Source organism: Podarcis vaucheri, assembly GCF_965113315.1.
Source record: "Podarcis vaucheri genome assembly, chromosome: 6".
Lineage (NCBI taxonomy): Eukaryota > Metazoa > Chordata > Lepidosauria > Squamata > Lacertidae > Podarcis > Podarcis vaucheri.
In genome coordinates, this window is record NC_138764.1 from 97,876,891 (window position 1) to 97,901,354 (window position 24,464).

Here is a 24,464-nt window from a genome sequence, read left to right on the forward strand (position 1 = left end):
GAATTCAGGTTCATTTCTAAACATTGCAAAATGCTTCCCTCACCTCCAAAAGTCTCCACCAGTCTGGGAAGCAGGGGCACTATGACATCGTCATAAGCTTTTTGTCTAGGTCATCCCTGGCTTGTTCTTGGCTGACGTCAGTTTGTCAGAATACGGGAAGACAATTTTCATAAACGAGTAACCTTCCTCCTCTGCCCTTTACCTGCAGAATTGATCTTACGCCGGACAATACTCTGTGGGTTGGCGCTTGGTGGATTGGATTTCTGGGCGCAGGGGCTGGATCCCTTTTGATCTCGATCCCCATCTTGGGGTACCCTCATCGCCTGCCAGGTAGGTCAAGAGTGTCCCAACTAAACTCATTTTGCAGTACAGCAGTCTTTGCCCTTCTCAAGAGAGGGGAGGGCTGCCAAGTGGCAGGGATACTAATACTGTACCCCTCCTGTCCTGATAAGGAGCAGGAGAGGCCATAGCATAGCACTGGTGCACCTTTTTTTGCATGCAGAAAATCCCAGGTTCAGTTCCATGGCGTCTCCAGGTAGGGCTGGGAAACTTTAGAGCCTGAAACTTTAGAGAGCCAGTGTAGGCAACTTCATGGACAAAAAAGTGGCCCAGAATAAGGCAGTTTCCCATGATGTTCTTAAGAATGTGGTCAGATTCTCTTTCAGCATGTGGCTGGGCAATACAGATAGGCAGCATAACAAATGGTAAGGCTTGGGAAATAGCATTCTGCTTACCATTCTGTTAATCAAAATACAAAATAACCAGTGGTCTTGATTGTACGTTATGCTCCACCAAACCATGGCCTAGCACGGATGTACCAGCTAGCTGGCGGCGGACCGACTGAATCCTGGAGCCCTAGGAGACGAATAGGGAAAGGAAACAGAATTTGCAGAACAGCGTGCCTTTGTTAATCTGCCATTGTTATGCCCTGTGTGTTATCATTTGAACCTCGGTCATGCTGTGCATATTTGCCTGTGGAGGGGGAGAAATGAAAGCAATGCAAATTCTCTCCCCCGCATCTTCCTCCTCCGGCGTCTCTTTTGCTCAGTTGCCTTCCTTCCCCTCTCAGGCCTTGTCCCAAATCACTTTGAAACAAGCTGACGAGCTTTTTGCAACTTGCTTGATGACACACACATGGTGTCCTAAGATTCCCTCACCCTCCCTTTTCATTGTGCGATACTTTTGGATAGCCAAGCTCAGAGCAGACAAGGCACTGAAATTCTCTGCTCAGCCTCTGGATCAGGCCTGCTGCTGCCTTTTATGCCATTTCCCCCCTGCTCACCTCCTTCTGATGTGTCAATTGACCTTCTCTTGGTCTGTTGGAGTTGCGGATAATGTTTCATGCACTGAACTCTACACGGGAGGGTTGGTATCTTTCTGCTGAGCACATGATTTGCATGTAAAAGGGTCCCAGGGTTCAGTTCCTGACATTCGCCAGCAGAGCTAGGAAATACTTTTGTCTAGAGAGCCTTTGCCACTGCTGGTTGGTGTAAGGGGAAAAGCCTGTGGCCTTCCATGAGTTGGTGGCACGCCTGTGCAAGCAGCAAAACCAGGACATTGATTGGGTCTTTTTTGGGCCACCATAGATAGCTGATGACTTGAGGCCCTATTCTAAGTGGCGGACCTACATTTTTGTGACCCCAAAGCTTGAACTGTCACTGGGGCCTCTTAACAACCAACAATGAAGTCTGGGTAACCACTGTTACCTGCTTCAGTGGGGTTGTTCCATGACAGATCAGCACACCTTTACATCTGTGCTACTGACTTTCAAACTTTGAGATTGCAGACCGTCCAACGGTCCCTATTTTCCAGGGACAATTCCAGATTCACAGAAGGCATCCCGGTTTCTGATCTGATCCCATAATGTCCCACTTTGCCTTAGGATGTCCTTCCTTTCATCAGAAAAATGTTGGAGGGTATGGTAGGACATCTCTATTTCCATCAGAGAAATCTTGGAGGGTATGGAGTTATGTGACCCCCAAGCCAAGGAGATAAGTAACTATACAACTTTTAGAAGACATCTGAAGGCAGCCCTATATAGGGAAGGGTTTTAAAAATGTTTAATGTTTTTGAATATGTTGGAAGCTACCCAGAGCTGCTGGGGCAACCCAATCAGATGGGTGGGGTATAAATAATAAAAGTATTGTTATTATGGAATAGGAAGTCCTTATTTTCATCAGAGAAATCTTGGCGGGTATGGGATTGTGGAAATATATGCAAGAAAAAAATTAATGAATTCGGGTCGTGCCACTCAAAATGGGTCTGCTAGACCCCAGAATTTTAAGCAATGTGCACTAAAATTGCTTCTGCAGCCCTGAAGCTTAAACTTCATTATTTCCATAGGAAACCCTTCCCTGACTGTGAGGTAGGCAACACTGAGAGATAGTGACTAGCCCATGGCCTCTCAGTGATATTCATGGGCAAGTGTGGATTTGAATGCTATTCTCTCCTGTCCCAGATGCATATTCTAGCCAAGGACACTACACAGGCTCAAAAGCAGTGGCGTAGCATGGGTTCTCAGCACCCAGGGCAAGGCAAGTAATTTGCGCCCCCTAACCCGTGGATTTTAGCACTCGGGTCCCTTCCGCCCCCCCCCCAGATGTTGCGCCAGGTGCGGCAGGCCCCCCTGCACCCCCCACGCTACGCCACTGCTCCCACCACAAGTCTTCAGGACAGCCATCCGAAGCCTGGCGGCGGGAGGAGGTCTCTCCGCCCCACCGCCAGCCTTCGGAGGAGCTCCGAGGACAGTGGGGAAGACGCGCTGCGCTTCCCCGCTGTCCCGGAGATTTCCCTATGGACTTTCGTCTTGCGAAGGGCCGGCCAAATGCGCCCCCCCCCCAATGTTGCGCCCGGTGCGGCCGGCACCCCTGGCACCCCCCATGCTATGCCACTGCTCAAAAGGCACGGAGATCAGAGGTCAGAACTGGCAAGCAGGTTGATATTTGGAAAGGGGACACAGGGCACTCTGTACAACCCACAGCCATTTGAACACTGCATGGAGGACGTTTCTGAATTGGGACGAGCCCCCAGTCTGGCCAAATCCCCCGGCTGCAAGGTGCACACTGAATTTTGTATGTTTTCAGGTTCTCAGCGCTACATAGTCATGAGAGTTTCAGAGGCCCATCAGCTGAAAGACGGCAGCCATAAAACAGCCTCAGATCCTGACTTTGGGAAGACGGTTAAAGACCTGCCACGGTGAGAACTTCTTGTACCTGTCATTCAGATAACTGTGTATTTTCTTAACTGTCTTTAAACTCTGCAACAGTCTTGCTCCTTCCCCCTGGATCTTCAACCACAAACAAGTTAATGTTCTGCCACATTGTGGCACGGGAAATGGATGTTACAGATTGGGGAATAAATTTGATTCACTTCACAATTAAAGGTGAATCTTCCTAATTTGCACTTTCCATAACAAAACTGACACCGTCCTTCAAAATTCGCACTTCTCAGAATCTTTTTCAGTACTGTTCTCCGCTTAAGTAATTTGAGCAAGAATGCAAATATATTAGAATAAAGTATGAATAAAAATGCATATATGCGTGAAAATAACATACAAAAAATGTGTTATGTTACGGAATGTTGCTTTACCAAAACAATATTGCATACAATATTAGGCAATATTGCATACAAAAATCTGGGTATTGGGAGAAATTTGTACAAAAATACTATGGTATACATTTTCATGAGGTGTGTGTGTGTATATATATATATATATATACACACACACATATAATTTCAAACTAGTGTAGAAATGTTGAAAACTGAACTTATGAGTGGAAAAATGAAAAACTGAGGGAAATCGAAATTGACATATTCACCACTGCCTTACACTAGCCATTACTGCCCATTGAGTACAATCCATTGCTATTGGCTAACATGTCCTTTGCCAACCTGGGATCTTCCATATATTTTGAAGTACAACTCCCATCCTCATGATGGGAGATATCTTCCATATCACCTAGTCTAGAGAACACCAAGTTAGGAAAGGCTGCCTTAAGCAAAATACATTTATTTACATGGTGATTGATAATTATTGCAGTATAGCATTTTGTAGGCACAACCTATAAAACCAAGTCCTCCTGATTTCACTGGGAATGATTTAGAGAAGTGGTCGACCTGAAAGTGCATCGCTTTGACTAGAGCAGCCTTTGCTAACCTTTCCAGATGCTTTGAACTACAATTTCCATCAGCCCCAGTCAGGCTGAGCTAAGTGACATCAGAGCTAAAGAGAGGCACTGAATACAGTGGTACCTCGGGTTACAGACGCTTCAGGTTACATACGCTTCAGGTTACGGACTCCACTAACCCAGAAATAGTACCTCAGGTTAAGAACTTTGCTTCAGGATGCGAACAGAAATCATGCTCCGGTGGCGCGGCAGCAGCAGGAGGCCCCATTAGCTAAAGTGGTACCTCAGGTTAAGAACAGTTTCAGGTTAAGAACGGACCTCCGGAACAAATTACGTTCTTAACCTGAGGTACCGCTGTAGTAGTATGTGCTTGGACATCACAGGGGCGTTCAGATGACCCCTGCTACAGCAGCAGACATTGGGAGAATACGCAAGAGGGCAGCAGGCTCCCTCTCTGTGCTTTTGGCCAACACGTGAAGTGATTCGACGTCCATACTAGTGTAAGGGCACAGATCCTGGCCCAATTGAGACTCCCCCCTTACATGTGATGCCAGACAGTGCAGTCAAGCTTATAAAATAACAAGATGGTCTCTTCTACAGATCTCAGCATCCAAGAGGGTCTGTAGGCAGGAGATGGTCTTTTAGATGTTTGGGTCCTGAGTCATTCAGAGGACTGTCCTCTGTGAAGTAGGGTTCATGACCACCCTAGTTGACTAGATTTCTCCCCCATCCCCATGTGATCAGGGTAGAATCATTACTACATGGCGTTCTTTACACCCACATTTCCAATGCACTGCTAAATGTCCTTATGCACCTCGTGTGTTTTATCATTCATTTATTTTGAACGATGCCTAAACTGCTTAATCAAAGCTCAGTTGGTAGAGCAGGAGACTCTCCATCTCAGAGTTATGGGTTCGACCCCCACCTTGGGCAAAAATGGAACCAGAATTACCGTAGTTAGCTCTGCCTGTCATTGGCTCTGGCTCCACCTATCATTGGCTCTGCCACTGCCTGTCATTGACTTGGTTCCTCCTCCTCCTAGCCTCCCTGCCTTTTAGTGGGACGCAGGTGGCACTGTGGGTTAAACCACAGAGCCTAGGACTTCCCGATCAGAAGGTTGGCAGTTCGAATCCCCACGATGGGGTGAGCTCCTGTTGCTCATTCCCTGCTCCTGCCAACCTAGCAGTTCAAAAGCTTGTCAAAGTGCAAGTAGATAAATAGGTACCACTCCGGCGAGAAGGTAAACGGCATTACCGTGTGCTGCTCTGGTTCGCCAGAAGCGGCTTAGTCATGCTGGCCACATGACCTGGAAGCTATACGCTGGCTCCCTCGGCCAATAAAGCAAGATGAGCGCCGCAACCCAGAGTCGTCTGTGACTAGACCTAATGGTCAGGGGTCCCTTTACCTTTACCCGTCACCCCTACCCAATACCCAGACACACACGTACCTGGGTGTTTACAAATAGGTATGGAGGTGCATCTTGTCCAAATGGTGCACATTTTCTGCCAGAAATACTGGCTTGCCAATCAGAAGGTTGGCGGTTCGAATCCCTGCAACAGGGTGAGCTCCCGTTGCTCGGTCCCTGCTCCTGTCAACCTAGCAGTTTGAAAGCACGAAGTGCAAGTAGTTCAATAGGTACCGCTCCAGTGGGAAGGTAAACGGTGTTTCCGTGCACTGCTCTGGTTCGCCAGAAGCAGCTTAGTCATGCTGGCCACATGACCCGGAAGCTGTATGCCGGCTCCCTCGGCCAATAAAGCGAGATGAGTGCCGCAACCCCAGAGTCAGCCACAACTGGACCTAATGGTCAGGGGTCCCTTTACCTTTACCCATCACCCATATCCAGTACCCAGACACACACGTACCCGGGTGTTTACAAATAGTTATGGATGTGCATCAAGTCCAAATGCTGCACATTTTCTGCCAGGAATACTGGCTTTTGCCTCACCAGCCTCAATAGGAACCAGCCAACACTGGTTTTGTGTAATAAAATCAAAGGTAAAACGCAGCTAAAACTCACAGTAACTATATTAATATGTGCACAAAATAATTCTCATTCAAACGCAGATAAGTAAAAATATAGGCAACAGCAGTCTATGCCTTGGTAGGCCTGCTGAAATAAATAATAATAGAGGATAATAAAGGATGCCGGTGGACTTAAGCACCCATAAGTCTCCTCTGGCGTGTGGCCCACCTGGGTTGGTTGCCAGGCAATTTGTATGTATTATGCAGAAAGAGTATCCTGAAGAAATTTCAGCCTAGTTATTGAGTGAAATTCTTGACTTGGTGCCACTTTCCAAGATTATGGCTCAGTTCTTCTATAAGGAAATTAAATTCAGAAATAGCATTTAAATGCTGGTCGGCGTATGACCCAAACAACAGAGATGCAAAATAGAAGCCGAGAACTCAAGAGTTTGCTTTACTTTTCACTCCAGGTGCTTATCTCCAAGTGCTTATCCACCCATGATTTACAGGCCTTCTAGCTTCAGGGAGCCTTCCCTCAGAATAAAAACGACACAGCACAAAAGGAAAGGGGGCAGGGAAGGAAAAGGAAAACAGCAAACTCAGGGTGGAATTCAACATAGCACTAAGGTATTGTGCAGCCAGCACAAACGTTTCTGCTTGGCTGATGGGATGATCTCCCCTCCCGCCCACTCCCTGTGCTATGTTCTGGGGTTTTTCCAGAGTTGATTTGGGGGAGCCATGGGGGTACATGGAGGAAGGGGAGGGTGTGGAAGGCCCCATTGCACTACTGAGACAGGTAAACGGCGTTTTCGTGTGTTGCTCTGGTTTGCCAGACGCGGCTTACTCATGCTGGCCACATGACCCAGAAGCTGTACGCCGGCTCCCTCGGCCAATAAAGCAAGATGAGCTCCGCAACCCCAGAGTCAGTCACGACTAGACCTAATGGTCAGGGGTCCCATTACCTTTACCTTTTTACCTTTATACCAAAGCCTGCAGAAATAGTTTCTGCTCCCTGGTTTCCAACAGACAACTGTTTGACCACCGTGAGAGCAGTTTGCTGGACTAGCTGGGCCCGATCCACCAGGCTCGTCTTATTTTCTTATGCACTCCTCTGATCGACATATTTCTGGTGTTGCTAATTTCTTTTTCCTAAATTCATATAGAATGGAAACATTGCAAAGCACTGTCCCCCGCAAAGCACAACAAATTGAATGAAATCTGGTACAAGCAAGTCTTGTTCTCAAAGTAACATTTAAGAACAAGATTAGCTTTCTGTGGATTTTGCTGGTTAAGAGACATGTAATTCTCACTAACTGTTGTGTTCCTGAACCACATGCCTAACTGAGAAAACACCCGGGGAGAGAGGATAGTTCAACAGTTGTTGTTACAGAACATCATCAAAAAGGATCAGAGAAGGTCAGCCTCTTCTCAGCTGTTTCTCAGTCGATAACCGAAAATTTGACACTATCTTTCCTTTCATTTTCCTGCATCTGGTGTTTACTGAAGATGATGAAGATGAAACAGAAGGGAGTCAGTGTTGCATTTTTATTAATTAACTAGTGGCTGCCACCTCTGCTTTGTTGTTCTCCAACCCTAACTACCCCTGGCTTCATGCAAATGCAGAATTCTGATGAGATGCTACAAATTCTCCAATGGGAGCTGCGTGATGACAGCCTTACATGTGTATTTATATAGGAGGAAAGCAATAGTTAAGACCTAGCCTGCTGTGGCTGATGGGGGGCTGTAGTCCAAAATATCTAGAGGCTCCAAGGTTGGTGAAAGCCCATTCACCATAACTAGTTCTACAAATTGTTCCCATGAAAATTAGAATGACTTTAAAGTTCTGGATTGTATGGGTTGTGTCCCAAGACAGTTAAAGTTTGTAATCAAATAATTGTTTCATGTTTCAAAACAATGCCATTTTTGCAGACCATGGGTTGGTAGGGCTGCCATATGCCCAGTTTTTTCCAGACACGTCCAGAAATTTGGCCAGAAAATCTTATCCGGGTGAATTTTTGGCAAATCAGCAAAATGTCTGGGGAAACACAGATGTATGAAGAAGAAGAAGAAGAAGAGTTTGGATTTGACTTCCCGCTTTATCACTACCCTAAGGAGTCTCAAAGCAGCTAACATTCTCCTTTCCCTTCCTCCCCCACAACAAACACTCTGTGAGGTGAGTGGGGCTGAGAGACTTCAGAGAAGTGTGACTAGCCCAAGGTCACCCAGCAGCTGCATGTGGGGGAGCAGGGAATCGAATCCGGTTCACCAGATTACGAGGCCACTGCTCTTAACCACTACACTCACACTGGCAAGAGGATGATGATGATGATGATGATGATGATGATGATGATGATATCATTTAAGTTACAGATAGGTAGCCGTGTTGGTCTGCCATAGTCAAAATAAAAAATTCCTTCCATTAGCACCTTAAAGACCAACTAAGTTAGTTCTTGGTATGAGCTTTCGTGTGCATGCACACTTCTTCAGATACACTGAAACAGAAACTTCTGTTTCAGTGTATCTGAAGAAGTGTGCATGCACACGAAAGCTCATACCAAGAACTAACTTAGTTGGTCTTTAAGGTGCTACTGGAAGGAATTTTTTATTTTTTTATTATATCATTTAAAAATTCAAAAAAAAAAAAAGGCCAAAAAGGGAGTGGGGAAACAGCTCAACAGCTTTGTCCAGATTTTGGGAATATGGCAACCCTATGTGTTGGTCCTACTATGAAGGAATGCAAAGCATTGCTCTACATTAGGCATGGCCAGTGTGGTGCCCCTGGGCACACGGTGGCCACCCCTGTCTCTTCTCCACCTCACTGAAATTATGTTTGAACCAAGCATCCTATTGTAGCCAAAGGAATGCAGTGGTACCTCAGGTTACAGACACTTCAGGTTACTGACTCCGCTAACCCAAAAATAGTACCTCGGGTTAAGAACTTTGCTTCACGATGAGAACAGAAATTGTGCGGTGGCAGCATGGCGGCAGCAGGAGGCCCCATTAGCTAAAGTGGTACCTCAGGTTAAGAACAGTTTCAGGTTAAGAATGGACCTCCAAAACGAGGTTCTTAACCTGAGGTACCACTGTAGCTTGCAGTTTGTTCTGAGTTGTGGTGTAGTGTATCACCAATGACAGTTACTGTGGCTTTCAAGTGTGTTCCCAAAGACTGGTAGACCTGGCTCTACCTACAGCCATGAACCAGCTTGTCAGCAACATCTTCCTCCATCCTTTTCTAAGCACTTCTCAGAAGGCAGACCTAGACACACCTGTATTCCAAGGAGTTGACACTCATCACATCAGTGCAGTGGTTCAGCATGAGTTATAATGATGACTCAAAAGCCAGGAGACCTCATCCCATGGATCAGGTTGCCGATACTACTGTTGGGATTTCATTCCTCCGTTGCTGGATGTGTGATTGTTTTCACCACATGTCTGTGTTGACATTCCATACTGTTGGAGTTATGAGAACGGAAGTTCAGTTACACTGTTCCGTTATGTTGTACTATTGCTTACTATTGCTTTTAGTCTGTTTTCTCTCTTGGAGAAGAAGAAGGAAAGAAGAGCTATGTTCCTTTGTTCTGTAACACTTGTATATACAGTGGTACCTCGGGTTAAGAACGTAATTCGTTCTGGAGGTCCATTCTTAACCTGAAACTGTTCTTAACCTGAAGCACCACTTTAGCTAATGGGGCCTCCCACTGTTGCCGCGCCGCCAGAGCACGATTTCTGTTCTCATCCTGAAGCAAAGTTCTTAACCGGAGGTACTATTTCTGGGTTAGCGGAGTCTGTAACCTGAAGCATCTGTAACCTGAAACATCTGTAACCCGAGGTACCACTGTACAGTGGTACTTCGAGTTACAAATGCTTCAGGTTACAAACTCCACTAACCTGGAAGAGTTACCTCAAGTTGAGAACTTTGCCCCAGGATGAGAACAGAAATTGTGTGCCGGCAGTGCAACGTCAGCAGGAGGACCCATTAGTGAAAGCACGCCTCTAGTTAAGAACAGTTTCAAGTTAAGAACAGACCTCCGGAACGAAGCAAGTTTGTAACTAGAGGTACCACTGTAATAAAGTAGCTTAGATTCCACACCCCAAATGCCTAGCTTTTGCTTGGACTCTGCTATCAGATTGGGTACATATATCTTCGGATATATGTCACAGAAGCGCATCAGGAAAGAGTGATGAATCATTCCAAGGGTCACTTGTGGGGGAGAATGCAGCAACAACTACAAGTCTTCCCTGGACTGCAACTGTGCTGTCAGTTTCATTGCAAAGGGGGCAAAGGACTTCATAATAATAATAATAATAATAATAATAATAATAATAATAATAATAATAATAATAATTTATTATTTATACCCCGCCCATCTGGTTGAGTTTCCCCAGCCACTCTGGGTGGCTCCCAATCAGTGTTAAAAACAGTACAGCATTACATATTAAAAACTTCCCTGAACAGGGCTGCCTTAAGATGTCTTCTGAATGTCAGGTAATTATTTATCTCTTTGACATCTGCTGGAAGGGCGTTCCACAGGGCAGGCGCCACTACCGAGAAGGCCCTCTGCCTGGTTCCCTGTAGCCTCACTTCTCGCAATGAGGGAACCGCCAGAAGGCCCTCGGCGCTAGATCTCAGTGTCCGGGCTGAATGATGGGGGTGGAGACGCTCCTTCAGGTATACAGGACCGAGGCCGTTTAGGGCTTTAAAGGTCAGCACCAACACTTTGAATCGTGCTCGGAAACGTACTGGGAGCCAATGCAGATCTCTCAGAACCGGTGTTATGTGGTCCCGGCGGCCACTCCCAGTCACCAGTCTAGCTGCCGCATAAAGTTGTATAACATAGAGATTCAACTTGGTGCAGAAGAAATCCTGTTGAATTTGGTTGCTCTTCATATCCGAGAGAGGGATAGATAATTGGGACCATCTTAGTTCCCCAAGGCCTTTTATGTACCCAGGAGAAAGACTCACAGCTGGAATCACTTTCTGGAGAAAAATACAGAAATAATTGCCACATGTCATATATGCTAAAATATCTTTCGACACTCGTCCTGCAAAGGGCTTATTCACATGTCCAGTTCCTGGGTACTATTTAATTATTTGGTCTTATTTCCACATGTATTAATGTCAGTGTTCTGTGTTTTTCCATCTAGTTTTCTTTAAATTGGGGGTGGGGAACCTTTTTTGGAGGGGAATAAAGGGCCACATTTCCTGGATTAAAAGCTGTTGGGGCCACATTCCAGTTGTCAGAATGGGTGGGGGCAGTTGCAAACACAACCATATACCTTTATGCCAATCACAAGTTCATGCAGAAAACAATTTCCATGGAAACAGAGACATCTATTTAATTCTCAGTAAATCCACTTAAGTTTCAGCTTCCATTTTCTCCACATACATTCTCACACCAAGTTGTTAAAAAAGAAACACGAACTCTTTATCTGCCCTGACCGTGCAAAAGTTCAAAATAATCAAGTGACACCTCCACAAGGATGTAAATAAGATAAACGAATAGCCGAATTTCAAAACTTCAAAATGCAAGTGCATCTCCAAAATGGCATGCATGCAGCTACAAGACGCATGGATGGCTTTTGGCAGATTGCAAGGATCACAAGTCGACCTCTTTGCTGAGACACTTCCCCCTCTGCTTTGTTCTTCTTGCACCAGAACTTCTTGCAGAGGATCCCCTCAGAGTGTTTCTTATTGAACAGCTGGAGGGTAAGAAGGAACCATCTGGTGTAGCACCAGGATTTCCACATATCTGTGTCAGTGGCTCTGGGATTCCCTAGCAGAATGTTAAATGTTGCACAGAGGGCCAAAATGAACCAGCGGGTGTAAGTTAACAGGGATAGAAGGGACGCGAGTGGTGCTGTGATCTAAACCACTGATCCTCTTGGGCTTGCCGATCAGAAGGCCAGTGGTTCGAATGGCCACAGTGGGGTGAAGTCTGGTTGCTCTGTCCCAGCTCCTGCTAACCTAGCAATTCAAAAGCACACCAGCGCAAGTAGATAAATAGGTACCACTGCAGCAGGGAGGTAAATGGCATTTATGTGCGTTCTGTTTTCCGTCACGGTGTTCCATTGCACCAGAAGCAGTTTAGTCATGCTGGCCACATGACTCGGAAAGCTGTTTGCAGACAAACGCCAGCTCCCTCGGCCTGAAAGCAAGATGAGCACCGCAACCCCATAGTCACCTTTGACTGAACATAACAGTCCAGGGATCCTTTACCTTTACCTAGAGGTGCAGTATGGTGCAAGTTTTGGAGTGTTGGACTATGACTGAGGAGGACCAAGTTTCTGATCCCTCCTTGGCCATGGAAACTCTTTCAGCCTAGCCTACATCACAAGAATACTGTGAAGATGAGAGGGGGACTCTGGGCTTCTTGAAAGAAAAATGGGACAAAAATGTTATACATATATGTAAAGTATACAAGAAATTGGGGAAAGCCACATAGAATTACCAATCAACGCATTTGCAATTAACACGGCACTTGAATGGGAGTTCGGATGATTGAGATTGAGCTTGTTTCAACATGCTGCTTTCCCTCTGCTCTTGGGTCAATGCAGGTCAGTGCTGCTCCTCCTGAAGAACCCAACCTTCATCTTCCTTTGCTTAGCTGGAGCAACAGAAGCCACACTCATTGCTGGGATGTCCACCTTCGGCCCCAAGTTTCTGGAATCCCAGTTTAGCTTAAGTGCCTCGGAAGCAGCAACCTTGTTCGGTAAGGAAATATTGGTTAGGGGCCACTGCAGGTTGCTTACACCTTCTTAAGCGGCTGGGCGTGTACGGCCTGGTTCACACAACATGCTAAGCCAAACGTTGGTACAGTGAGACCCGCATGAATGGAAGTGTCCCTGAACAGAGGCTGGCAGCCACTTTGCTGCCAACCAGTCCTTTTTGCTGCTGCACTGTGTTGCATACCCCACAAGTGTCCAGAAAAAACTGGTATACCCCGTTTCCCCCCCCGCGATAGCCCGGCAGCCATTTTGGTCACCGTGAACTCGCACAATTTTGCACTGAGAACTCACCCCGAAGAAAGCGCATCTTTTGGGTGCTGTTATCTTGCCCTGGGTCACGTGAGTACAGATGGGAAGATGTGTGTCCCGGTTTTGCGACTCAACATGGCATTGGCCTAAGGCAAGGTTTGGCTTAGGGTGTTGTCTGAACTGGTAGGGGTGCCAACTTGAATAAAATATTGTGGGGGGGGGAAGAGATCGGTTCTATTACGCAAATTGTATGCCAACCTGCATCCTCTTCTGTCCCCCCTTTTTGGCATAGGGGTGTTGATGGATTTTATCTTTCTTTTCTGTAAAGTGGAAGCGGTCACTCCACCCAGAAGCCCCTACAACAGGGTTGCCTGGGTAAACAGAATTACTCCAGAAACGAGGAGTACAGTATAAGCATGGAAGCTTCTCACCTCCAGCTCTGGGTCTGGGATAACCGAAGGGCAATGCAAGGGGTATTGTCTCTAGCCTGGTGCCAGGCTGCACAACCAGCTCCCCTAGTGATTACAGTCACCAGGTAGCCAACTCCTAAATGGCACCCCACACAGTAAATGGCTGTGTAATTGTATTCAGAGCTGCTTAAATGGTAGTTCCTAGCTGGTGTCCCATCCAGATACTGGGCAGGGTGAGGCTTTTTCGTTTGCATTCCTAACGATGTATGTTCCAGCTGGCATCAAGTTGGTTTTATGCAATCCTGCTTTCAGTAAAGTCTGAGGTTGGAGACGCTGCTTCATTTCCCAATTGGCTCATGTCCTGTTTGCTCCCTGCTGATCTGGGTCCCATCTGCCAAACACTCATTTCACGTGCTGTAGCAAAGAGTGCCCTTCTAGCTTGCAAAAAAATGTGATAATATTGAAGAAGCAGAGCAACTAATAAAGCAGAATGGTTTTGCAGTGGCCAAGTGCAAATGCACCACTAATGCACAATTATTGCATCAAATGCAAGTTGCAGAGTCTGCCCATCCACAAACAAATACCCCACCAGCCTGGAGGGACCCAATTGCATCGCAAGCTTTCTGAGGCTATTTGTTTCGTTGAACAGATACTTGTTATTCCTTCCAGTGTTGCTGCAGCCTGTGTTCGAGATCAGAGGGAGATCTGTCCTATCACAAAGGGATTCTTAGTCTGTGTTGCCAAGAGCTTCCTCTGTGTTTTCAGACAGGTGTGATTGCAAAAGATAAAGGGAAGCACCTTAACCACATATGTGATCTTGCCGATTTCTTCTCCTTTTGGAAGGCTACCTCGTGGTTCCAGCCGGAGGAGGAGGCACATTCCTCGGAGGATTCATCGTGAACAAATTTAAGCTGCGCTGTTCGGGGATTATCAAGTTCTGTTTGTTTTGCACCATGTCCAGCTTGCTGGCGATTTTTATCTTTTTCATCGACTGCCCCAACATGCCCATGGCTGGAGTGACACAGATGTATGATAGAAGGTAGGAGACGTGATAAGCCATTTACAGATAGGTAGCTGTGTTGGTCTGCCATAGTCAAAATAAAAAAAAATTCCTTCCAGTAGCACCTAGAATCATAGAATCATAGAGTTGGAAGAGACCACAAGGGCCATCGAGTCCAACCCCCTGCCAAGCAGGAAACACCATCAGAGCACTCCTGACATATGGTTGTCAAGCCTCTGCTTAAAGACCTCCAAAGTAGGAGACTCCACCACACTCCTTGGCAGCAAATTCCACTGTCGAACAGCTCTTACTGTCAGGAAGTTCTTCCGAATGTTTAGGTGGAATCTTCTTTCTTGTAGTTTGGATCCATTGCTCCGTGTCCGCTTCTCTGGAGCAGCAGAAAACAACCTTTCTCCCTCCTCTATGTGACATCCTTTTATATATTTGAACATGGCTATCATATCACCCCTTAACCTCCTCTTCTCCAGGCTAAACATGCCCAGCTCCCTTAGCCGTTCCTCATAAGGCATCGTTTCCAGGCCTTTGACCATTTTGGTTGCCCTCCTCTGGACACGTTCCAGTTTGTCAGTGTCCTTCTTGAATTGTGGTGCCCAGAACTGGACACAGTACTCCAGGTGTGGTCTGACCAGAGCAGAATACAGTGGCACTATTACTTCCCTTGATCTAGATGCTATACTCCTATTGATGCAGCCCAGAATTGAATTGGCTTTTTTAGCTGCCGCGTCACACTGTTGGCTCATGTCAAGTTTGTGGTCAACCAAGACTCCTAGATCCTTTTCACATGTACTGCTCTCAAGCCAGGTGTCACCCATCTTGTATTTGTGCCTCTCATTTTTTTTGCCCAAGTGCAATACTTTACATTTCTCCCTGTTAAAATTCATCTTGTTTGTTTTGGCCCAGTTCTCTAATCTGTCAAGGTCGTTTTGAAGTGTGATCCTGTCCTCTGGGGTGTTAGCCACCCCTCCCAGTTTGGTGTCATCTGCAAATTTGATCAGGATGCCCTTGAGTCCATCATCCAAGTCGTTGATAAAGATGTTGAATAAGACCGGGCCCAAGACAGAACCCTGTGGCACCCCACTAGTCACTCTTCTCCAGGATGAAGAGGAACCATTGATGAGCACCCTTTGGGTTCGGGCAGTCAGCCAGTTACAAATCCACTGAGTGGTAGCATAGTCAAGACCGCATTTTACCAGCTTCTTTACAAGAATATCATGGGGCACCTTGTCAAATGCCTTGCTGAAATCAAGGTAGGCTACATCCACTGCGTTCCCTTCATCTACCAGGCTTGTAATTCTGTCAAAAAACGAGATCAGGTTAGTCTGACATGACTTATTTTTCAGAAATCCATGCTGACTATTGGTGATCACAGAATTCCTTTCTAGGTGCTCACAGACTGTTTGCTTAATGATCTGTTCCAGAATCTTCCCTGGTATTGATGTCAGACTGACTGGGCGGTAATTATTTGGGTCCTCTCTTTTCCCCTTTTTGAAAATAGGGACAACATTTGCCCTCCTCCAGTCTGCCGGGACTTCGCCTGTTCTCCAGGAATTCTCAAAGATGACTGCCAGTGGTTCTGAGATCACATCTGCCAGTTCTTTTAATACTCTTGGATGCAGTTCATCTGGCCCTGGAGACTTGAATACATCTAAACTAGCCAAATATTCTTGTACTATCTCCTTAGTTATTCTGGGCTGTGTTTCCTTTGCTGAATCATTTGCTCCAAATTCTTCAGGTCGGGCATTGTTTTCTTTATCGGAGAAGACTAAGGCAAAGAAGGCATTGAGGAGTTCAGCCCTTTCTGTGTCCCCTGTTTGCATTTCACCATCTTCTCCTCTGAGTGACCCCACTGTTTCTTTGTTCTTCCTTTTGCTACGAACATACCCATAAAAGCCTTTTTTGGCTTAAAGACCAACTAAGTTAGTTCTTGGTATGAGCTTTCGTGTGCATGCACACTTATGTGTGTATCTGAAGAAGTGTGCATGCACACGAAAGCTCATACCAAGAACTAACTTAGTTGGTCTTTAAGGTGCTACTGGAAGGAATTTTTTTATTATGATAAGCCATGTCACTCTGCTGATGCTGTTGATGCTGAGGATGCAGCAAAGGGGGAAACTCAGGATTATTAATGTATGAAATTGAGACCAGGGTTCACATCCCCACTCAGCCATGAAGCTCCCTGGGTAACCTCGGGCCAGTAACCTCGGACCTGCAGCCTAGTTAAAATGGAAGGGTGGAGAGAGAAACTATGGGAAACTTCCCCTGGGAAGAGGGATTGATTGTTAAACCCCTCTGAAAATTGTAGCTCTGTGAGGGGCCTCCTAACAACGCTCAGCACCCTTAACAAACTGCAGCTCTCATAATCGTTTGGGGGAAGCCATGGCTGTCTAAAGTGGTGTAAGGTAAAGGTAAAGGGACCCCTGACCGTTTGGTCCAGTCGTGGCCGACTCGGGGGTTGCGGTGCTCATCTCACTTTATTGGCCGAAGGAGCCGGCGTACAGCTTCCGGGTCATGTGGCCAGCATGATTAAGCCGCTTCTGGCGAACCAGAGCAGCACACGGAAACGCCATTTACCTTCCCACCGGAGCGGTACCTATTTATCTACTTGCACTTGAAAGTACTTTTGAACTGCTAGGTTGGCAGGAGCAGGGACTGAACAATGGGAGCTCACCTCGTCGTGGGGATTCGAACCGCCAGCCTTCTGATTGGCAAGTCCTAGGCTTTGTGGTTTAACCCACAGCGCCACCCATGTCCCTTTAAGTGGTGTCATAATGCATTAAATGTATCTTATGAATGTGGCCCATCTGTGGACACTTCAAGAGGCTAAATGTTGTGTGTGTTGGCAACTTCTCTGCTTTGTCCAGCATCTTACCCGAAGGCCGCCTCAACCTGTCCGCCCCTTGCAATGTGGAGTGTGATTGTCTGCGAGAGATGTATAGCCCCGTGTGTGGAAATGATGGAATCATGTATTACTCCCCCTGCCATGCTGGGTGCAAGAAGGTATCAACCGGCCACGACAGTGGGAAAAAGGTATGATCTACAGAAAAGATCTGCTCTGTCTTGTTGTCAGGGTCTGGGCAGAGGAGGAATGGTGGCATACAACCAAGGAAATGGGGGCAGTTGGCAGGCCCCCAGCTGGCTCCAGCCCACCGGCCAGTGTGCCGGGCAATCTCCAGTCCTTGGTGCAGCATCTGCGACTCACAGCTTCAAAAGCTGGAGCACACAACTCAGTAGAGACAACGGGCAAACAGAAGTGCCGGGAGAGTATGTGTGAGCAGATTTACAAGCAGTTTATTCAGCATAGGTAAAGGGACCCCTGACCATTAGGTCCAGTCGTGGCCGACTCTGGGGTTGCAGTGCTCATCTGGCTTTATTGGCCGAGGGAGCCGGCATACAGCTTCCGGGTCATGTGGCCAGCATGACTAAGCTGCTTCTGGCAAAACAGAGCAGCACATGGAAGCACCGTTTACCTTCCCGCCGGAGTGGTACCTATTTATCTACTTGCACTTTGACATGCTTTCGAACTGCTAGGTTGGCAGGAGCAGGGACCAAGCAACGGGAGCTCACCCCATTGCAGGGATTCGAACCGCCGACCTTCTGATCGGCAAGTCCTAGGCTCTGTGGTTTAACCCACAGCGCCACCCATACATCAGGACAAAAGGAAAACATGTCTGATCCCTTTCGTGTCCAAAGCAAGGCAGCATAAGCAAAAGATATACAGTTCCCAGCAAGCTGTGCTGGAGTGTAAACAGACATCAGACATACAACAATTCCACACGTCTGTTCTTAAGGTGGAATGGAATATTCTAACAGCCTCCCCAGCCTGACCCTTCCAGAGAAGAAGGAGACAATTCAGAATTATAACAGGGGTTTGAGGGAGTTCACAGCTCAAAGGCAGATGAGGGGAAAAGCTGGGAAATAATGGGAGAGAAGGAGGAAGAAGAAGAAGCACCAGGGGAGAGACAGCTGATGGACTCAGTGTCTTTATAAAGCATTCCAGACCCCCCTCCCAGAACACAGCGGGCCTTGAAAGTAGGAGAGCAAAGAACTCAAAGGCAAAAGGACGTCTCCAGCACCTGTAGTGATGACTCATGAGGAAGTGGGATAGATGGAGGGGGTGGGGTTTCACTTGGAGCAACACCATTACTCCAAGAGGCTGCATTTCTAAGCCTCTCTCTGTGAGTACTGAATAAAAAGCATTGGTAAGAACTTTCCTTGTCTTATCCATTCCTGGCAATCTACCGATGGTGGTTGGATCCTCTGACACCTGACACCTGTAGATACCATGAAGCCTGCTTCATCACATTTTAGTCAAGCTGTGGACAGAGCTAAAATTAACTGGGAGGGAGGGGGTTCTAAAACAATTTCCCCTTCAAATGTGTGTGTGTGTGTGTGTGCATGTAATTTTTATTCATTTGTATTAACACAAAGTGTAGAATCCATCCTGGTATGTATGAGGTGTGTGCCTCATTGGTTGCTGTATCTCAGCATTGTCTATAATAGCTTCCGACATCCTGGTAACCACCAAATGTTTTTGGACTAGGCTGATGAGAGTTGTAGTCCAAAACATCTGGAGCTCACCAGGTTGTCGGAAGCTGCTCAGTGCTGTTTGGAAGTGACTCTCTGGGGTTTCAGACAGAGGTCTTCTCAAGTCCCACCTAGAGGTGTACAAGATTGAACCTAGGACCTTTTGTGTGCAAAACACAGGTTCTATCACCAAGTTGTGGTGCCACCTCAATATGCAAATGAAAAGCATCTTTGTTTGCTTCCCAGCATGTGGGAAAGTAGCATGTTTTGGCAGAGTGTGTATTTCTTCTGAACGGGACCTTCTCTTGTTGTGTGCTTGACAAGGTTTACCACGAGTGCAGCTGTATACTTGATGCTCCCGCTGCATCTGGCTTGGCGACTGCAGGAAAGTGTACCTCCTCATGTGAGAGAAGGACCCTCCTCCTGCTTTTCATGTTTGTGGTCATCCTCTTCACATTCCTGAGCAGCATTCCTGCTCTGACGGCCACTTTACGGTAAGCAGCAAGGACCTGATCTCATTCTTCAGAGCTTGTCCCAGGAGAACCTCAACTACCATCATCCCTGACCACTGACCTATCATTTAAATTCTACTCCATATTGATCCAGAGCAGATTCCAATGTACAGTTAGCAGAGCAAAAACTTAAACACGTTGTAGGATTCCCAAAAAATTGACCAGAGGCAATTAATATTTCATCCAGCAGAGCTTTACTGCTACTGAAGGCAAATGAGCATAATGCTCTCCCTTCAGCTCTTCTAGAGGGAAGATACAATAAAATACCGATCGAACAAAGATTATGTCCCTGTAACAGCAATGAAATCAAAACCATTGGGCATGTCATCTTATACTGCCCATTATATCGAGACTCAAGAAAAGAGCTGATCGAACCGATTCTGAGGAAAATACCTCGTAGTACAGACGGCACCTATATCAGACACCTCTTAGCTGACAAAGAGCCCGAAATTAACAGGTCCGTGGCAAAGTACTGTTACATTGCAACAAGAATAAGACGAGCAATGATGTCTACAAAGGAGTTCAAACTGTAAACATCGAAAGAACGATAATCAACAGTAGCGACCCCTGAATTTAATTTTAAAAAACTTAAAACACGAAACCTGGTCATAAATATAAGCACCAATTCTGAGAATTGGCCATATTTTTACTGCTACTTGTAGCACAATACTACTCTTAATGTCATATTTTATAAATTGCTTCCTGGTCACTGACCGTATTAAAGATATTTGATTTGATTTGAGCATAATGGTCAAAAATCCAATACATTCAGGATTGGCACTGTCTGTAAGAAATCCAGTTGCAGCAGACTTAACTTAAACTTACAATAACTTATAATAAGTCTAAGCATACAGAAGACCACACCAGAGAGAAAAGAGATAGGAAGAGAAAGTGAGTGAAACCTAGGCTCCTTCCAGCCTATTTTTATAGCCAGCATGACCTTGACTGAAAAAAGATAACAGAACCAGTTTAAGCCAGTTGTACTCAGCTTCTCTGAAAGAATAACCCAAACATCATGAACCTTCTGCTTGCATCTTTCACACAGAGAAGCTTCCAGAACCCTCTTGAATTAAGTAGAATAGGAAAGATCTCTACATATCAGATCAATACTTTCTGTAACAGGGCTATCTTTAGCATATGTGCCGCCAGGGTGCAAAGATCTGTCCAGCGCCCCCAATTTTAGTTTAGCTGCCCCCAAATTAACTTTTTTGAGCTTTTTGGGGAGAGGGGGGGAAGCCAAAGGTGTTTTTTTTTTTTTGAGGGAATCACTCACCTGTAACAACGATGTAACAGGAAAAAACTGCATTTGTTTCCTGACTCGTCAGGAATATTTGACGCTATGGAATAACAGAGCGACCGGGGGGGGAGAGAGAGAGAGACATTTGCTCCATTGCTTTTCACTGCCGCCAATCGAGAGGGAGCCGGTATACAGTAGGTATACATTTGCCGTCCCCCATAATTTGGCGCCCAGGTGCCCCGCACCCCTTGCACCCCCAGGTAAAGATGGCCCTGTTCTGTAATAAGAAATGCAAACTGACATGACCATGCTGCCTGCAACTACTGGGGTTAAGGCTTCAACAACAATTGGAGGGCCACACCCCTGACTTAACAGTCTGGTTTAATATTGGCTATATCTATATGCAACCAAGTCAGAGACACTTAGCAGCCAGATGGGCATGCTTGAGTTCTGTATAATGAGAATCACATAGCTCCCAGGATTTTGGAACATATGTTAGACCAGATATCTGTGTCTCTTTTTTTCTGGTAGGCAGAAACAACTGCCATGACTTTGAGCCATCAGGATCTTTTTACAAAATTATATATCAGAGGCGTTTTAATATTTAACACGAACCAGATCACTGTGCCCTTAACTATTGAGACCCACAATTTGGTGGTATTATGGGAAGCAGAGCTGCTGCGCTGCTCATGGGTTGTTCCTGCTCGCCGTCATTTATAAATGTCTTATCTTATGCTTCTTAGGTGTGTCTCAGACAGGCAGAGATCGTTTGCTCTGGGGATCCAATGGATTGTAGTCCGCACACTTGGTACAGTATACAGCTAAGATCTAATAATCTACTCCTTGCATATGATGTTTATTGACATAACTCTTGCTCAAGATAAAATCATGTAGGCTATGAAGACATTCTTTATGTCTGTAGAAGCAAGCAACAACAACCCACAAATGCCGGACCAATTGGCATATTGACCTTTAATATACAACTGTCTCCTTCTTAAAAACAACCACCACCACAAAAACAAGTTAGCTGAGAAGGTAGGATGGTGTGTATTTGAACAGAAATGGTCAGCATCTGCAGACCTGCACACCTTTAGTCCAAGCATTTCTTTGATGACACTCTCCTCTTTTTACTTTTGTTGTGGCAGTGATATTCCTATGACCCAGTGCTTAGCATTGGGCCACCTCCCCATTCTGAAAAGACTACAGCATAGAGATCTCCATAAATTGGACTAGCTGGGCCTAGAGTCTGGCTCATTCTGTGTCCATTGTGTCCTGCTCAGAGTGCAACCATTGAAAAGATTGGACCCACATTAGTCATGTCCATTAATTTCAATGGTTCTGCTCCGAGTATGGCTAGCATTGGATCCGGCCCTGTATTTCTAGGGAGCACTGTTGCATTCTGAGGAATTAAAGTGTGGAGCAGAGATCCTTGTGCTGTGCCAACAGACTGGGAACTTTGATTCACCCAAGAAACACACATTCATGCTGTTATTCAAGGGAGTGTGCTTGTGTATATATAAAACACTGGTCTTGCAGCTGGCCTTTTAAAAGATATCATAAAATGACCTAAGCAGGTATTGTTTTCCCAAGTCTTCTCCAGTGATTATTTCCATCTAATCACTGAAGCAGGATTTTCAGACCAAATTTAATGCCAACTAACACAACAGAAGGCTTCCCGCGGAGGTCCACAATACCAGCGTTTCCAGATACGCTAGAATCGGTTTGGGTGGAGCACGGCTAGTGTGAGATTTATCCAACAGCAGGCGTCTCTTTCATTTCTGTCTTTGCATAGGTGGTATTCCAGGACCAATTGCTTTTGGGTCGATGATTGACAGGTCGTGTCTCCTTTGGCAGAACCAGTGTGGTGAACAAGGATCATGCTATGTCTACCAGAACTTTGCTATGAGTCGATACACCCTGGTTGCAGGTGTTATATACAAGGTAGTGCTAAATTATTTTCGTCTCCACCATTTTGTGAACCTCAACAGAGAACTTTTCCAGCCCTCTGTTCCACTCTGCATCTGTCAGCATGGGGCACCAAGAGGACTGGTCACTTGGCTTTGCAAGTTCATTCCCGGTAGGGCTGGGAGAGTCTCCAGTCTGAAAACCTGGTGAGCTGCTGGCAGTCAGTGTAAACAATATTGAGCTACGTGGACCAGTGGTCTGAATCGGTATAAGTCAGATTCTGCTGTTCAAGGGGGAACCTCTGCTGCGTGCCAAAACTAGGGCTGAGTCCTCACACACGTGTGGCTGGGTTGTACTAATTCAGGTTTCGCTTGCTGTTCATACGACCAAAGGGTTCTTCATTTAGAAGCTTAGCTCTGCATGCAAAACTAAATGGGATTGCACTCACTTGCAGTCTGAAGTGGTACAGCCTAGGTGTGTCAGGGACTGACTAGACAGGGAGGAATTGGTGGGGGGCTACAGCCGGGGAATGCTCCCAGGGAAGCATCCAAGTGGGAAGGCTCCAAACCAGGAGAATGGTGGTGGGGTTCAGGAGACAGGTCAGAGGAGGAAGAGGGTGCAGACGGGTTGGAGGCTGAGCAAGCAACAGGTTTAAGTGAGCTCTAAGTGCCCACTTTGGCACGTGTGCCATAGGTGTGCCACCACTGCCATAGGTGTTCCCCTGGTTTTGCTTCCAGCCTGTGTACTCAGAGGTTTCCTTCCTCTAGAAGTGGTGATCATTATGAAGACTGGCACAAACTTCAATGTTCTAGCACTGGGAAGGAGGGAGCCAGGAGCACTAGGTGTTTATGGACCCCAACTTGGCACCAGCACCACCCAGCATGTCCAGAGCTATAGGGAAGGGCCATAGCTCGGGGATAAAGCTCCTGCTTTGCATGCAGAAGGTCCCATCTCTGGTATCTCCAGGTAGGACTGGCAATGTCCTCTGCCTGAAACCCTGGAGAGCCAACACCAATCTCTGTAGATAATGATGAGAAAGATGGACCAGTGGTTTAACTCAGTGCTTGGCAACTTCTGATACTCCTAGGATCAAGAGTGATGGGAGTTCTTCTCCAAAACAGGAGGGCACAAGGCTGGGGAACACCTTGGATGGCCCATCAAAAGGGACAACAGTGGTCTTTATTTTTGCCGTCTGCTGAGAAGATCAGGACTTATGGAAAGAGTACATAAGTTGAAAGCCTTGGTGTCTTTTTCAGGTGATTGGATCCTTCTTCTTCCTGCTTGCTTGTGCACTCTACAAACCACCTCCCCCTGAATCTGTTCCGGGAAGCTCTGACGCCTCTGAAAATGGCAACTGCGACGTCCAAGAGAACAAATACCCACATCAATCTCAAGACGACGGAGGATACGACAAGTGACTTTCACACCATTTCCAAGATACTGTGTCTAAAGAATATGTACTCGTCTTTTCCTGTTAAATGATTGGTATTATTTTTCTTCATTTCCCCCTCCTCCGGGGAAGAATAATTTAATGGTATATAATTTAGTATTTTCTGAACAGCAAAAGCACACTGCAAAACCTGTACACTGGCCTTGCCACCTTGAAGCCTATCACCAGGGTTTTTGGGACCCTTTTTCCCAGTGTGGAAGATGGAGGTGCAAGGATTTTTGGAAAGGCCACAGTCAGTTTCAGATGTCTCTCACACGTGGCTGCTGCCATTTTGGAATGGAGCGCCGCCATTTTGAAATTTATTTATTTTTCTAAACCAAGATGACAGCACCTGTGAGGCA

The 24,464-nt window shown here is 46.2% G+C and overlaps 1 protein-coding gene across 3 annotated transcripts in view; it reads left to right on the forward strand.

Annotated features, from left to right (window-relative positions):
• Positions 1-24,152, forward strand: part of SLCO4A1 (solute carrier organic anion transporter family member 4A1) — a 66,578-nt gene extending 42,426 nt beyond the window's left edge. For all 3 annotated transcript variants that reach the window (XM_082226001.1, XM_082226002.1, XM_082226003.1), the window contains exons 4-12: positions 209-330; positions 3,084-3,195; positions 12,645-12,799; positions 14,318-14,513; positions 17,357-17,522; positions 19,344-19,513; positions 21,512-21,576; positions 22,561-22,709; positions 23,930-24,152. In XM_082226001.1, the coding sequence (XP_082082127.1) occupies positions 209-330; positions 3,084-3,195; positions 12,645-12,799; positions 14,318-14,513; positions 17,357-17,522; positions 19,344-19,513; positions 21,512-21,576; positions 22,561-22,709; positions 23,930-24,091 (1,297 nt within the window). In that variant the 3' untranslated portion in view covers positions 24,092-24,152. The remainder of the gene's footprint in view (positions 1-208; positions 331-3,083; positions 3,196-12,644; positions 12,800-14,317; positions 14,514-17,356; positions 17,523-19,343; positions 19,514-21,511; positions 21,577-22,560; positions 22,710-23,929) is intronic.
• The last annotated feature ends 312 nt before the right edge of the window (positions 24,153-24,464 follow it).